The following is a 14718-nucleotide window of genomic DNA, read 5'->3' as shown; positions in this document are numbered from 1 at the left end:
GGACAAGGGTGGCAAGCCCTTGGACAGTGCACCGCCGGTCTGCGCTCCCTGAAGGGAAAGAAGAAATAATCCCAGCTATAGTTTCCCCGAGAGGCAGCCGTCCTTAGTCTGTGCAAACCTGACAAACTGCTCTAAACTACTGTCATCTTTCGGGGGGGGGGGTGTGCTTTCCCGGATCACCTCCCCTGGCGCGAAGCCAGCTTGTGTTTCAGAAAAGGTGGGAGGGAGAGAATAAACGGGAAACTCGTCTAGTCATTTAAAGGCCTAAAAGCAAGGGCCTGCAAAATATAATAGGATGCGCCCTCAATGGTCAATAGCGCGCATTACATAATTAGTAAATAAGTATTCATTTAAAATATTTTTACCCTGCCTTTCTCTTTAAAAAGGACCAAAGGCAGCTTACATTATTAAAAAGCCATTATTTGAAAGCAAAATCAGTAAGTACTGTACACAAAATAGAAGGATTGGAGTCTCTCGAAAAGTTGGTAGTTCTCGGGAATTTTGGAGTGCTGTCTAACCAGAATTTAGCTATGTAGAATTCACCAAGAATGATATATGTCAAGTAAGTGTGTGATACAGTGGAAACTCATTGGCGGAGTGGAACTGGTGAAACCACTCCTTGAATACTTCACCTTCCTTGAAAACCCTATTAGGGTTGCTATAAATCAGTTCAGCTTGCACGGCACACAACATGTACCTACAGAAATGGGGATGTTTGCGCCACCTGTCCATGACCACTAGTCATGATGGTTGCATTCCAGCTCTAATGCCACATGTTGCCTGCTTCTCAATAGTCGCTGGCAATGGCAATTCAGTCCCATTGCAATAAGTGTTGGGAGAAGGTACAAAAGCCAATGGTGCGCAGAGCCAGTTAAACATACACATGCACAGGGACATGGCATAGACACTAAGGCAGGCAGATGATTCCTTGTCCTACCCTGTTCATTCTTTCCACAACCCACTGAAGATGAAAAATAATTCTCTACCCCCCCTCCAAGTTTGAAAGGTGTTCACCTGCTGCTGCTTCCCTTTTATCCAGTTTCAAAATTGGAAAGTTGTTCACTCGGATTCATCTTCTCACCCCTCACCCATTTTCCTTTTTTCCACCTACACAGAACAGGAGGGCTGGAGGTTAAGCAGCAGGAAGTGAGTACTCTGCCTCTGGTGAAACAAGTGGGAGTGGGTTGCCTGGGGGAACCCAGTCCTGCGGTGTGGTTCTGCCCCATTAACCCAAACAGCTCAGCTCCCAGGGAGAAGAGGAGGTGGATGTTGTTGTCTCCTGTTTCTTGCTTGCAGACTTCTAAGGGAGCTGGATGGCCACTATGGGAAAAGAGTCGAATACCGTTTCAGAGAGGCTTTTCATGTAATCCAGCAGGGCTTTCCTCCAGTCCTAAATGTATGGCATATGAGGCTGCAGTCTTCTGCTCAAACCTACAAGCTTTAATGCCTGTTGCATGACATTTGCTTAATATTGTGAACTGCTGCAGAAACATTTCTTGAAGTCAGGAGAAGCATGTCTTTAAGGAGAGCGACTGCAGAAAGTCTTGATGTAGACTACTACTACTACTGATGTAGTAGCTGGTTTCACCCTCTTATTTATTTATTATTTATTTATTTAATTTATATGCCGCCCACTCTACCCAGAGGTCTCTGGGCGGCTTACAATAATTAAAATTCAATACAATAAAATGATTAAAATACAATTAAAATACAATTAAAATTGCCATCATCAGGACCCACAGTTGTTATTTCAATTAAAAGCCTTCTGGAACAGGAAGGTTTTGACCTGGCGCCGAAATGTCATCAACGTCGGCGCCAGACGGATTTCAGTTGGGAGGGCGTTCCATAGTCTGGGGGCAGCTGCCGAGAAGGCCCTTTGTCTACAAGCCATCCCTCTTACCTCTTTGAGGGATGGCTCTTTCAAAAGGGCCCCCTGGCTAGATCTTAACTGCCGGGTAGGCTCATATGGAAGGAGGCGGTCCTTCAAGTATCCAGGGCCCAAGCCGTTTAGGGCTTTATATGTCAAAACAAGCACTTTGAATTGGGCCCGGGCAGCAACTGGTAACCAATGTAAATTGAACAGAATCGACTTGATGTGATCTCTAGCAGCTCCACCACTCACCAGCCGCGCAGCTCGATTCTGGACCAGTTGCAGTCGCCGGACCGTCTTCAAAGGCAGCCCCACGTAGAGCGCATTGCAATAATCTATATGAGATGTTACCAGTGCGTGTGTAACTGTCATGAGACTCCGCTCGTCCAGGTAGGGCCGTAGCTGGTATAATTTCCACAGCTGAAGGAAGGCGCCTCTGGCCACCGAGTCCACCTGGGCTTCCAAAGTTAGACTGGGGTCCAGGAGCACCCCCAGGCTGCGGACCCTGTCCCTTAGGGGGAGTGTAACCCCATTCAGGGCAGGGAATTGGCCCTCCAGCCTGTCTGGCGAAGCACCCACTAACAGCACTTCCGTCTTGTCTGGATTGAGTTTCAATTTATTAACCCTCATCCAGTCCATTATCAGGTCCAGACACGAGTTCAGCACAGAAACTGCCTCACCTGGATTGGTGGAAAACGAGAGGTAGAGCTGAGTGTCGTCAGCATATTGCTGACTCCTCAGCCCAAACCTCCTGATGACCTCTCCCAGCGGTTTCATGTAGATGTTGAACAGCATGGGGGACAGTATCGAGCCCTGAGGAACCCCATGACATAAATGCCATGGGGCAGAGCAACTGTCCCCCAGCGCCACCCTCTGGACACGGTCAGCTAGGAAGGAGCGGAACCACCGTAAAACAGTGCCCCCAACTCCTAACCCAGCCAGCCTATCCAGAAGGACACCATGGTCGATGGTGTCGAAAGCCGCTGAGAGGTCCAGGAGTATCAACAGGGTCACACTCCCCCTGTCTCTCTCCTGGCAAAGGTCATCATACAGGGCGACCAAGGCAGTCTCTGTACCAAAGCCCGGCCTGAAACCTGATTGAAATGGATCCAGAAAATCCGTTTCATCCAGCAGCGCCTGGAGTTGCCCGGCCACAACCCGGTCCAACACCTTGCCCAAATAAGGGAGGTTCGCCACTGGTTGGTAGTTAACCACCAGCCTTGGGTCCAGGTTAGGCTTTTTAAGGAGTGGTCGAATTACCGCCTCTTTCAAGGCGGTAGGGACCACTCCCTCTCTCAAAGAGGCGTTCACAGCCTCCTGGACCCAGGTGCGAACCCCCCTGGCAGAACTTCCAATTAGCCAAGATGGGCAAGGGTCGAGCAGCGTGGTGGTAGAACGGACAGATCCAAGCACCTTGTCCACATCCTCGGGTCTCAACAATTGAAACTCATCCATTAAAGTTTGACCTAAGCACGGCACACTGGACACATGCCTTTAAATGGTACACTAAGCAGGATTTTACAGGCAAAACTTTTACCAACAGGAAGATACACTAGTGTTTTCAAGAGCCAATTAAAATCTTGGCTTTTTAGGCAAGCCTTCCCTCCTGCCAATACTTGACTTGGTTTTGCTGTTTATTCCCATCTTGACTATAGTATTATTGTAGATTTGAATTGTTGTTTTTAACTTGCACAATATATTGTGAGCCGCCCTGAGTAGACTTCTGTCTAGAAGGGTGGGATAAAAATTCAATAATAAATAAATAAATAAAAATAAAAAACCCACTAGTTAAAGTCAAATTATTGTTAAAAGAGCTGGCACATTTTCACTGGAAAGTCAGATTGTCACATACATAGAACTTCCCAGTTTCAAGAGATATTTACTAAATTTTGAATTTGCACTCTGAAAGTGCAAACTTCTCTCAGTGAAGCCTGCACTTTCGTCTATAATTTCACACGCATGTCCTTAGGCTGCCCAAATGGCATTTTGGGTAAGCTCCTTGACCATTATTGTATGTTTCATGTTATCTCTCTTATTGGATATATGGTTAAGCAGGATAAGAAAGCTACAGATTTACTCTGTAAATATTTTGCATTTTGTTTTCTCTAGAGCTGGATAAATATATTACCAAATATATATTGCTAATATATTTGAAGATTAGGATCAATGTGCAGTGAGAAACTGCCAGATGAGTAATATGCTGATAATGCAAAGTATTGCAGTATAAGCATAGGCGAAAGGTGGGATAAAATATACTTTCAGGTGTATCACTCAGCTGCGTTATAATGGGACTCACAGACGTCTTCAGGATAAGGGGGTAGGGCATGGTCTTCCCAAAAAGGGTTAAAATTCTCAGTGTGGGCTAGAAAAGAGTTCTATCTAGAAAACACTTAAAAGAGATTTTGGGTGCAGGCAGGACTAGTACCCATTCTATTTTGTATTTGAAGAGATCATCTCATAACTCTCCTCCCAGTGCAATATAAGCTGAGTTTTCATTACTTCTGTTCCTGTGCCATAAAGCAGCTGTCCTGAACCTGACCCCTTCCAGATATATTTGACTGCAGTCAGCAGTCTTTCCAATATTTTTTATTGTTACTCTGTTGAAGACTGCCAAAGATGCTAAAAAGTCAACAGTATCATTAACAATTTCTACTCTGTGTTCAAGTGAGAAGAGGCAGAGTCAGTCTTGGAAAGCCCAGCTCATATTAATACCAGAGCAGAAGATTTGGAAAAAAAAAGTACTTTAAAAGCACTGCACTAGATTGTGTGGAATTATATAGTCAATAACCAATGTCAGATTTATACATTGTCTAAGCAAGCTGAGGTTTAGGGCCTCAAATTCTTTCCTGTTTTGGAAACCCATTTTTGTCTTTTTTTTTTTACTTCAATACTGATTCTTGCTTTCTAATTTGAAGTACCTTAACAGAGGAAGAATGACTTTGATTATCCATAGCTAATAATTTTAAATAGTCACTGTCCACAACATGCTAATTATTTTTGTCATTATCAATGGTACTGGAAATGAGACTGCTGCATAATAATAACAATCTTAGTATTGCAGAGAATTGAACTCCCAACTTTTGGCTCTGCAGCCAGATACCTAAACCACTGAGCTATCCAGCAGCTCTAATATACTGTACCATAAATAATTGCCATTACTATATATGTACAAGTACAGTACGTGTCTCCAGATACTTTTCAAGAGCTACTATGAATACTGGACTTGGAGGCAGGGGCACAGAGATTCAAATGGTATCAGTCATCTTTGTGTTACACTTTTCTATTCACCAACAGCCAGTGTGCTCTAGTAGATTTAAAGTGCCAGACTAGGAGTCAAGAAACCTGGATTTGAATCCTTCCTTGGCTGAGATAACTCAATGGGGCGGGCAGGATGGCAATGGCAAACATCTCACATATCTCAAAAGCTTAACTATGGTTACCATAAACTGGAAGCAATGTAATGGCATATAACAGCATTCTATTTATTAAAACAGGAGTGAAGACTACCAGTATAGTTGGGATTATTATTATTTTTGGCAGCTCTTAGAGGTAATGTCTCCAGTTCCCAGGTACCTACGAAAGGTGGCCAGAGCAACCTTTTAAGAACCTCTGATGTCTGTCGTTAGTTGGTATGAATAAGTCAAAAATGGGGGGGGGGGAGGAGAACCATTCTGTAATATACACCAAGGACATTGCTAAATGCAGGCAATGAAGGTGTAAGAGAACAGGGCAAACTACAAGCCATGAAAAGCAAAAAGCAATCTGCAGTAAATTAATTTGTTCTGCAACACGATTTCCCCCCAAAAAATTTCAGCATGAATCAGTCAATGACTTGTTCCTTTATTGGGATGAAGCATCCAAGAAAAGCTATTATTCAGAGATATTATTAGCTCTGTATGGAAAATGTAATTGAACTTGATTGGTTGTATTTGGATTAGTTGAACAAACAATCCTCTCTGGAACCTAGATTTAAGAGTAATATATATGTGGTAATCAGCTGTTTATAATCCACTTAGTAAAAGGTAAAGGTTCCCCTTGACATTTAGTCCAGTAGTGTCCGACTCTAGGGCGCAACTTAGCTAACCTAAATAGAACTAGAGAGAAAAGGTTTTTGGGGTGTGTGTGAGTTTAGAAACATGTTTCTGGGAGTACGCCAGTGTTTAGTATTCACAGCACATTCATCGGCTGATGTAATTTCTCAGCTGGATGATTTCACAGATCTTGATGTTTGAACTTTCGATTTTTTTCTGACCTTTCTTTCAAGGTATAATAATCTGCAAGAGAGTTCTCTCCCAAAATGTTAAATAACATTTGTTCAGACTGCACTTTCTAAACCTCAGTAATTTCCACAAACAAACATTTGCATTCATGAATGGCAACACTCCTTGAAAATCAGAATGGTGACGTTTTACACATGCAGCACCTACCTGTTGGCACATTTTGTATCTCAAAAACACTAGATGCACAAATCAGTGTAGGCAATATACATTTTAGATGCATAATTCCTGGATTTTTAAAGCGTAGATCCTTGTCCCGAAATAAGTGAACCACAGCAGGTTCAAATAGTGTACTGTATTTCAAGCTCTCTTTCCAGCTTCTACATTACTCAGTACTTATTTCCTATATCAACAGATCAAGGTATGTGGAAGGTGGCTTGTGATCTATCACTATCTCATTGCTTAGTTTGTGACAGTGCCGAGATTTTTTCAAAGAATGCCCAACTTCGGTAGTTTTTAGTCTGATGTAACACTGCACTCATACTTTTAAGAAGAGTGTGTTTAAACCAATATAAAATAAATTAGAAATGCCTTCACTGTGAAGTGATCCTCAAAGTGTTCTTATTCAACCCCCCCCCAAAAACCATACATCCATGGACATTGGGGTTTTGATAGGGAAAAACACATCATATAAGATTAAAGTCACCTAGGCATGTGGTACTACTATGAAATCAAGAAGAGGTAAACAAGGAAATGTGGTTGTTCCCATTACAGGTTCTACTGCTTAGGCTTGGATACAATAGTGCATGGATTGAGTCAATAGCTTTAAAAGACTCAGGCGTGTTAAAATATTTTTATACTTTTGCATACTGATATCCTTATAAAGTTTGTATGTTTATTACTGGAGCAGATAAAACACATTCCTCCATCCTTAGCATCCGGGGGAGTCATGTAACTGATCATCTGTAGTGGTGATCCAGAGCCACATTTTCCCCCCTAATGAATCCAACTAAGGGGGGGGGGGAAGCTGGAAGCTCGATGTATAATGGCTACAGAAAGAGCAAGGTAGACCATGTGCTCCAGGATGAAACCATATGATAAATCACAATAATATCACATTATTTTTTTTCTTCTAAAAAGATCAGACAGTAAATTTGAGATATCATCTTATTTTGTCCTCAGCAACCCAGTATGAATTAAGTCAGTCACTGTGGTTGCCTACTGAGCGCCACAGCGAAGCCAAAATCCAGTTCACTGTGGTCTGCCATAAAGGTATTTGCCAGCTGTGAGGACCAGAATAACATCCACAACAGTCACAAGTTTAACTATGAAGGAATAATTTGAACACTGGTTAAATATAGAATTTCTGAATAATTGGAAGTCTACAGTATATAATGAAAAAGCTAAACAGAGTAGGTAGGTGGGAGTTTTATTGCAACCTGCATTGACCAGTCAGTAGGATCACATTTAGTCTACTATTTTACAGCTGCTCAAAACAATCCATGTTCAACTTGCTACTTTCCACACTGGACTCATGACTGTTGATCAAACTCTGTGTTTGAGATGCATAACTTTGTTAGCAAATGTTTAAAAACATATCTATCATTGCTGTACATCTATGCATTTTATTAAAATTCAAGTGTTTACCAAGTTTCTGTGGTACAAGATGATAAGTCTATTTTCTGAAAAAGATACAACACTTTCTACATCTGAATCCAGATTGGTTAAAATTGTTAATTTCACATATTAGTAGTAAACGAGCTGAACATCTGTTATTGTGGCACTTTAGTAGATTAAATGTCCTCCCATTGCTTATGGCTTGTTATGCTTCGCCTTTGAGCAGCAGGGAGCAAATTTTTTAAAACTCAGTTCCTGATCTTCTCAAGGTGTCAGACGTTTAGGATCACGAGGGAACATGGAGGTCTGTCGGACATTGCTCAACCCCAGGTACAGCATGGTTACTCTTTCCAACCCTGCCAAAATTAAATTCAGAATAATTAGCTACTTGTATGAATAATATGTATCTACAGTTTCTCACATTCTGATTAACAATGCTTTGTCTATCTTGGATGAAGAAAAATAGTGGGAACCTTTCTCAAAGTGGTTATGAGGGACAGTCTCTTTAATCATAACATGTAGGCCATGGTATGCCCTCTTCAGAACACCTTGTCCTGTACATGTTTCAATCTTGTACCAGGTAAAGATTTTTTAAAAACATTCTTTTAAGACTTCAGAGTTTTCTAGCTTTTAAAGTTTTCAGACAGATCTGTTCAGATTTTACTGGTTCACGTTTGGTGCGCTGTTTTTCATACATTAGGATCTACATCACGAGAAACCATGGCTTAATGTGACGTTTGAACTGACCCAGTAGCCCAAATTCTCTTGCTTAGCTAAACAAATGGCATGACTTTTAAAGAAAAATTGCATCAAGTTAAGACATCACAGTCGATATTATCAGTTGCACACTGAGTCACAAAACTTATTATGGAACTAGTAAAGTTGGCAATGATGTCTTAACTTGAGGAAATTCACCTTCAAAAGTTACACTGTTTATGTTATGCCATCATAACTAGGTAAGAAGACATTGGCCTCTGTGTGAAAACATGCTTTTAGATTGTCTCCATCCAAAGCAGCTCCAACAAAATCTCTTCCATCACCTGAGACAGGAAGAAAAGACCTCTGCCAGTCTGCCCCTGAACAGTAACACTTGGGGTAAAGAAGAGGAGGACACCAACAGCAGATTCAAATGGCTGCTTGCCCATATCCACAGCACAGTCACTTCATGAATATTTGGGTAATGCTGAGCTCCTTCTCTTTAAGACCAAGTTGTTGTGTGAGGGGTGGTTTGGTCTTCCCACATCTCACTGATCCCAAGGACACTCACAAGCCAGGTGTTATCTAAATAAGTTAGCTGCAGAGTGTCTGTGCTATGGAACCAGGCAAATGTCAACTCTGGAAAAAAAAAAGGTAGTAGCAGTGGTGTTGGAGTGGCTATTCTATCACCCAGACCACCACCACCTCAGGTAACTACACAATCACGGCTAATGGTTGGGCCAGCTGAAAGGTTCAAAAGCATGCTCTGCAAAGCCAAGACTTGGTCTATTTTTTATGTTCTAAACCATTGGTTCTTAACCTTTGTTACTCAGAAGTTTTTGGCCTGCAACTCCCAGAAGCCTTCACCATCAGCTCTGCTGGCTGGGGTTTCTGGGAGTTGCAGTTCAAAAACACCTGAGTCACAAAGGTTAAGAATACTATCCTAAACCAAAGCATACTTGATTAACAATCTCCTAATCTACTATATAAGACTGTTCTTTAAAATGTTTCATTTCTACTCATGTCAACGTTTAAAGCAGTTTCAGTAAAAGCTTCACAATTTAAATTTTAATGCTACCTAAACTTTTGGGTAAGATGAATTATGGACCAATTCAGGTGTTGCTTAGCTAAATATGAGGCCCCAGCAGAACTGCTGAGGATCAGTGGGCACAGAACTGCTTAAAACCTCTTTGTACCCATGGACTGTCCTGTGTAGAATCCCTTACTCCCCACCCCGCCCCACAGCTATTTCCCCTTCAGCTTGGTTTCTGAGCCGGAGAGAAACAAAAACCAAGGATGGAGGACTAAATGCTAATCATTCCTTCTCCAAGAATCTCTTGGAAAGCCTATTCCTGCCTTCTATAGTTCTCTCTCCCCCATTTTCTTTCTTCCGATTAGCACTGTGAGGGAAGAATGGGATTTGGAAATGTTAGTTTCACTTATAATCTTTAAAACTGGCCCCAATATAACTACTTGTGGGAAGGAGAAACCAACGCTTACTGAGTAGAATTAGGAACTACTGAAAATTCTAGACTTTATAACATTAGCTCCATTAAAAGTGAATCCTCATCAAATAAACAACTGTTTCCTTTCCTTGTCACTCCATACCCCAGTAGTCGAAGAACACAGCAAACCAGTGCTTTGTGCGTGTGTGTTTTTCTTTGAATGTGGGCCTTTGAACATTGTCCTATTACTTCTCTGAGCTTTGTTCATCAAAAGGAAAGAAATGCTTAAAGAATAGCTTTTTAGAGTAAGTCCACAGAGATAAGCAGCTTAGAATGCTTCTCAAACATACACATCCTCTGTAAATCCGAGTTAACTCTCTGAATTAAGCTCAAATGCTGCAGTGATCTTTATTATTGCCCTGTTTCCCTGAAAATAAGATCTAACCTGAAAATAAGCCCTAAAGTGGGGTCTTGACTTGCGAACGGCTTGACTTGTGAACTTTTTGAGTTGCGTACCTCTCCGTCCGCAAAAATCCATTTTGACTTGCGGACGGAGACTTGAGGTACGTACCAAAAAGTTTAGGAAAAAAAAACCCCGGGAAATTCGCAAGTCAAGACCCTACTGGTTGGCGGGCAGCCCGGACGCTCCTCGGCAGCCCCAGCCGGGGCTCCTGCCTCCTTGCTCCCGCACCGGAACAGAGCTCGGCTGCGCTTGCCGCCGCTGCCGCTCCTGCTCCCCGCCGCCGCCTTCTTCCGAGGGCCACCCTGCTGGACGGCTGGCCGGTCGCTGGGGAGGAGCCGGGAGTGAGGCAGGAGCTTGCCGCTCGGCCCACGCGAGGAAGGGCGGCGATCCTGCTTGGCAAAGGGTGCCCGGAGGAGCCGGCCCATGCCCTCCCAGGAGCGGCGAGGAAGGATCCATGCAGCATCCGCCCAGCCCCCGGGGGCTTCCGGCTTCGGGTGCCTCCGCCGGCCGAGCTCTGTTCCTGCGCGGGAGCAAGGAGGCGGGAGCCCCGGCTGGGGCTGCCGAGGAGCGTCCAGGGCGCTCAGCTGGTGGAGGCGCCCGAAGCCCCCGGGGGCTGCGCTTGCCGCCACCACTCCTGCTCCCCGCCGCCGCTTTCTTCCGAGGGCCACCCTGCTGGATGGCCGGCCGGTCACTGGGGAGGAGCCGGGAGTGAGGCAGGAGGTCGCCGCTCAGCCCACGCGAGGAAGGGCGGCGATCCTGCCTGGCAAAGGGTGCCCGGAGGAGCCGGCCCTTGCCCTCCCAGGAGCGGCGAGGAAGGATCCCCGCAGTATCCGCCCAGCCCCCGAGGGCTCCCGGCTTCTGGTGCCTCCGCCGGCTGAGCTCTGATCCGGCGCGGGCGCAAGGAGGCGGGAGCCCCGGCTGGGGCTGCCGAGGAGCATCCAGGGTGCAGGGCCCGGGCGCAGGAGAGCACCGGCAGGCTCCACGCCATGCACGACCTGCCCTTGCGCCGAGGTCCGGGCTGCCCGCCAACCCGCCCCCTGCCCTCTTTCCTTCAGGGCTGCCGAGGGCCACGGGAGCGGGAGCGGCTCGGCTTCCCCGTGCGAGGGCGGATGCTCTCCGGTGCCTTCCCTTCTCCTCTCACCAAGGCCGCCGCCACCGCTGGGACCTGTGGGCCGCCGGCGGGACCTGAGGTAATGAATGCCCTGACTGACGGCACCCCTTCCCTTCCTCAGGGTCCCGCGCCGCCCTATGGAGAGCAGATACGGATCAAATGGTTTTCAATGCATTCCTATGGGAATGCAGATTTTGACCTGCGAACTTTTTGACTTGCGAACTGCCTTCCAATACGGATTAAGTTCGCAAGTCAAGCCCCCACTGTAGTATGATTTTTAGGATGCTCATAATATAAGCTGTACCTCAAAAATAAGCCTCAGTTAAGTGAAACCCCTCCCTCTACCATTGTGCAGCAACCAGATGATGACATGACTGTAAAATAAAACATCCCCTGAAAATAAGCCCTAATGCGTTTTTTGGAGCAAAAATTAATATAAGACCCTCTCTTATTTTCCGGGAAACACGGTACATTGCCCTTACATCCGACCTTAAATAAGGGCTAGAACAGAACTCAAAGAAGATAAACTACATTACCTATGCCACCACCAGCATGGGGAGGTGCTCCAAAACGAAAGGAGTCTATATAAGATTTGATTTTCTCCAAATCTGAAAAGGAAATACTTTACGTTAGTTCAGGCCAAATTCTCAGTAACAGTGGTGTGTGTATGTGTGTCTGTAGACATCCAAGTACAGCTTAAAGAACAAATATTATCAAAAAGGACTCATCCTCAGAAAGCCAAGGTGCTCTTGTGTTTTTTTTTTTTTGCACAAATTAAGTGGTAGCATTCAATTCCCTTTTAACCCTGTTAGTTTTTAAACTTCTTTAACTGATGCATGCATACCTTACAAACAATCAAACAAATAACATAGAAACAAACAAGGATCTATTTGATCCCTTTTTCCTGCCTGGTAAATCAGGTGGATAGTGGGTGGAATTAGAGAGGGGCTTTTTTTTTTTGTTCCTGGAGTCAGAATCCCTCAAGGGAGGAGAAGGGCCATCTCTTAATTCGACCGCTGCCCTACTCACCCTGCTTACCAGGTCGCAGGAAGGGACTGAGAAGTCTCACTTCTTTTCATTCAGAATACTTTATACAGGTGGTTGAGAACATCAGTTTCAACTTCCTATCAGCGTATCTCAATCATTATTAATTAATATGTCTGAAGAGTGGTCGAAAGACCAGATAGGCGGGATATAAAATAAATAAATAAATATTACAAGAAAGAAAGAAAGAGGGACTTGCTCAATCCTATCCCATTGTCCACCAGTTTATTTGGTCATCAGTGGTAACAGTCACCACCATTTTCTTTTTCTTTTTAATTTTTCATATGATGGTTATATGGGCCACTGTGGAACAAAGGTCAAAACAACCACACTTCCCATGTTAATTTCCTATAGTGACTCTCCAGATTATACAAAGTTCTCCATGGACATTCTGGGATTAAGAAATTAAGAATGTATTAATTAAAAATATTAAGAAATTAAGAATGTATTAATTAAAATTATTACTGTTAACAATGTTTTTGTAGAATTTACATTCCCTGTTTTAACACTCTAAACTGCCATGGGTCCTCTTGGAGAGAAAGGCAGGATATAAATAATAAAATGAAATGAAAATGAAACGAATGAGAAAAGGTGCTGGGGGAGCATATGGAATTTTGCTATGGAACAGCACACCCATCCTACCAAAAAAGTTTAAGAAGAAAAACAAAAGAATGGTGGAAAGGTGTGCCTTCATTTGCACTGTGCAGTCCTGGGATTTTGTTGCCAGAGCTGCAGCCACAGCAGGGCAGCTGAGTGCTGTAGAGAGGATGCACACAAAAGTTGTGCATCCACTCCAGATTAAAAGCAGAATCTCCCCTATAGCAGGGGTCCCCAACCTTACAAGCAGGTGCCGGTCCATGGTCTGGGCTGGACCCGGCCGCAGATATAGATCTCCCACCCACCCCCACTCCTGTCCTTTGCGCATATGCGCCCGCGCAAGCAACTCCCCTTTGTGAGTGTCCCCCACCCTTTGTGCCTGCGTGTGCCTTCTTCTTCACACATGCGTGCGAGTGTGCGCACCCCTGCACCAGCGTGTGTCTGCTTGTTCGTGCATGCGCGCAAGTGCGGGGGGTGGTGGTGCTCCGCCTTCCCCAACCAGTCTGTGGAGTTAAAAAGGTTGGGGACCGCTGCCCTAAAGAACACACAAGAGAATATCACTATAGGGGAAATATGAGGTATGTGTGGCTTTCCAGATGTTGCTGGAATTCCATTGGCCCCCACCAGTGGCTATGTTGGCTAGGGTTGATGAGTGTTGCAGTCCAACAGCTTCTGAGGGCCGTGTATTCTCTGCTTTGCTAAAGGGCAAAACGTGCACAGGGCCCACATTTATTTTTCCTGTGTAACCCATGCTACACAGGATTTATGTGTATCTATGTCCACAGTTGTGTAACCTCAGCACATAAGCTCATGTGGGAGCATAAACCAATAAATCATTCCCACTTATCTTGACATGTTTGATGACCCCTTGAGCTTTTGGATAGATGAGGTTGAACAATAACCATATTGAGACAGACATGCACTTTCTATAGAACAGAAATGTCTGACCTAAAGACAATTCCCTGGAACAATTTACTTAGAAATGCTGCCTGTGGCTGAAATTCTGTTAAAATGTTGTTATGTATTTGCGGGGGGGGGGGGAGTAGTTTGATGAATGCTTGTTGGTGGTTGTTGTGGGTTTTTCGGGCTCTTTCGCTGTGTTCTGAAGGTTGTTCTTCCTGACATTTCGCCAGTCTCTGTGGCCCGCATCTTCAGAGGACAGCAACTTGTGCTCTGCTTGTTGTTGTTTGTCTTAGGCAGGCCATGTCATCTTTCAAGTCAGGATAGTATATGGACAATATCACTTTTATTCACATGTATATTCAAAGAATCAAAACCTCCAATTCCAGCTTTTAACACCTGCAGCTCAAATCCTAGTCACAAGGACTTTGGAAGTCAACAAACTGTAATAGAAAATCCCCTCAGTGAGAAACGAGAAATGAAGTATTACCAATGCCATGATGCAGGGCCCTTTCAGTCAGAAGTTGTGGGTCATGAATTCGCTGAGCTCCGGACAGTATCTCTTCTCCTCTCATGAACATATCATAAGAGTTGGAGGTTTTCTGAAAACAGAGGTTGCAGCTTAATATGTGGTAAATAAACAGTCTGAAAACTTGTGGCTGGTAGATGTGAATCTGAAACTAGACTTGGCTTCAAACAGAGACATGGAAATCAAGTAGTGATGCTTCCACAGGGCCTCAATCCAAGAGCTAGTTCCA

The 14718-nt window shown here is 44.3% G+C and overlaps 1 protein-coding gene across 1 annotated transcript in view; it reads right to left on the bottom strand.

The window, feature by feature from the left end:
- Positions 1-7500: 7500 nt before the first annotated feature.
- The window catches only part of DARS1 (aspartyl-tRNA synthetase 1), a 65476-nt gene continuing 58258 nt past the window's right edge, over positions 7501-14718 (bottom strand). The window contains exons 14-16 of the mRNA XM_020779661.3: positions 14451-14562; positions 11956-12027; positions 7501-8060 (exon numbers count right to left, since the gene is read on the bottom strand). Coding sequence (XP_020635320.3) covers positions 7969-8060; positions 11956-12027; positions 14451-14562 — 276 coding nt within the window. The 3' untranslated portion in view covers positions 7501-7968. The remainder of the gene's footprint in view (positions 8061-11955; positions 12028-14450; positions 14563-14718) is intronic.

The sequence above is a fragment of the Pogona vitticeps genome, chromosome 1 (assembly GCF_051106095.1).
Source record: "Pogona vitticeps strain Pit_001003342236 chromosome 1, PviZW2.1, whole genome shotgun sequence".
Lineage (NCBI taxonomy): Eukaryota > Metazoa > Chordata > Lepidosauria > Squamata > Agamidae > Pogona > Pogona vitticeps.
Note: the sequence above shows the minus strand (reverse complement) of the source record. Positions and strands in the feature narration are given on the sequence as shown.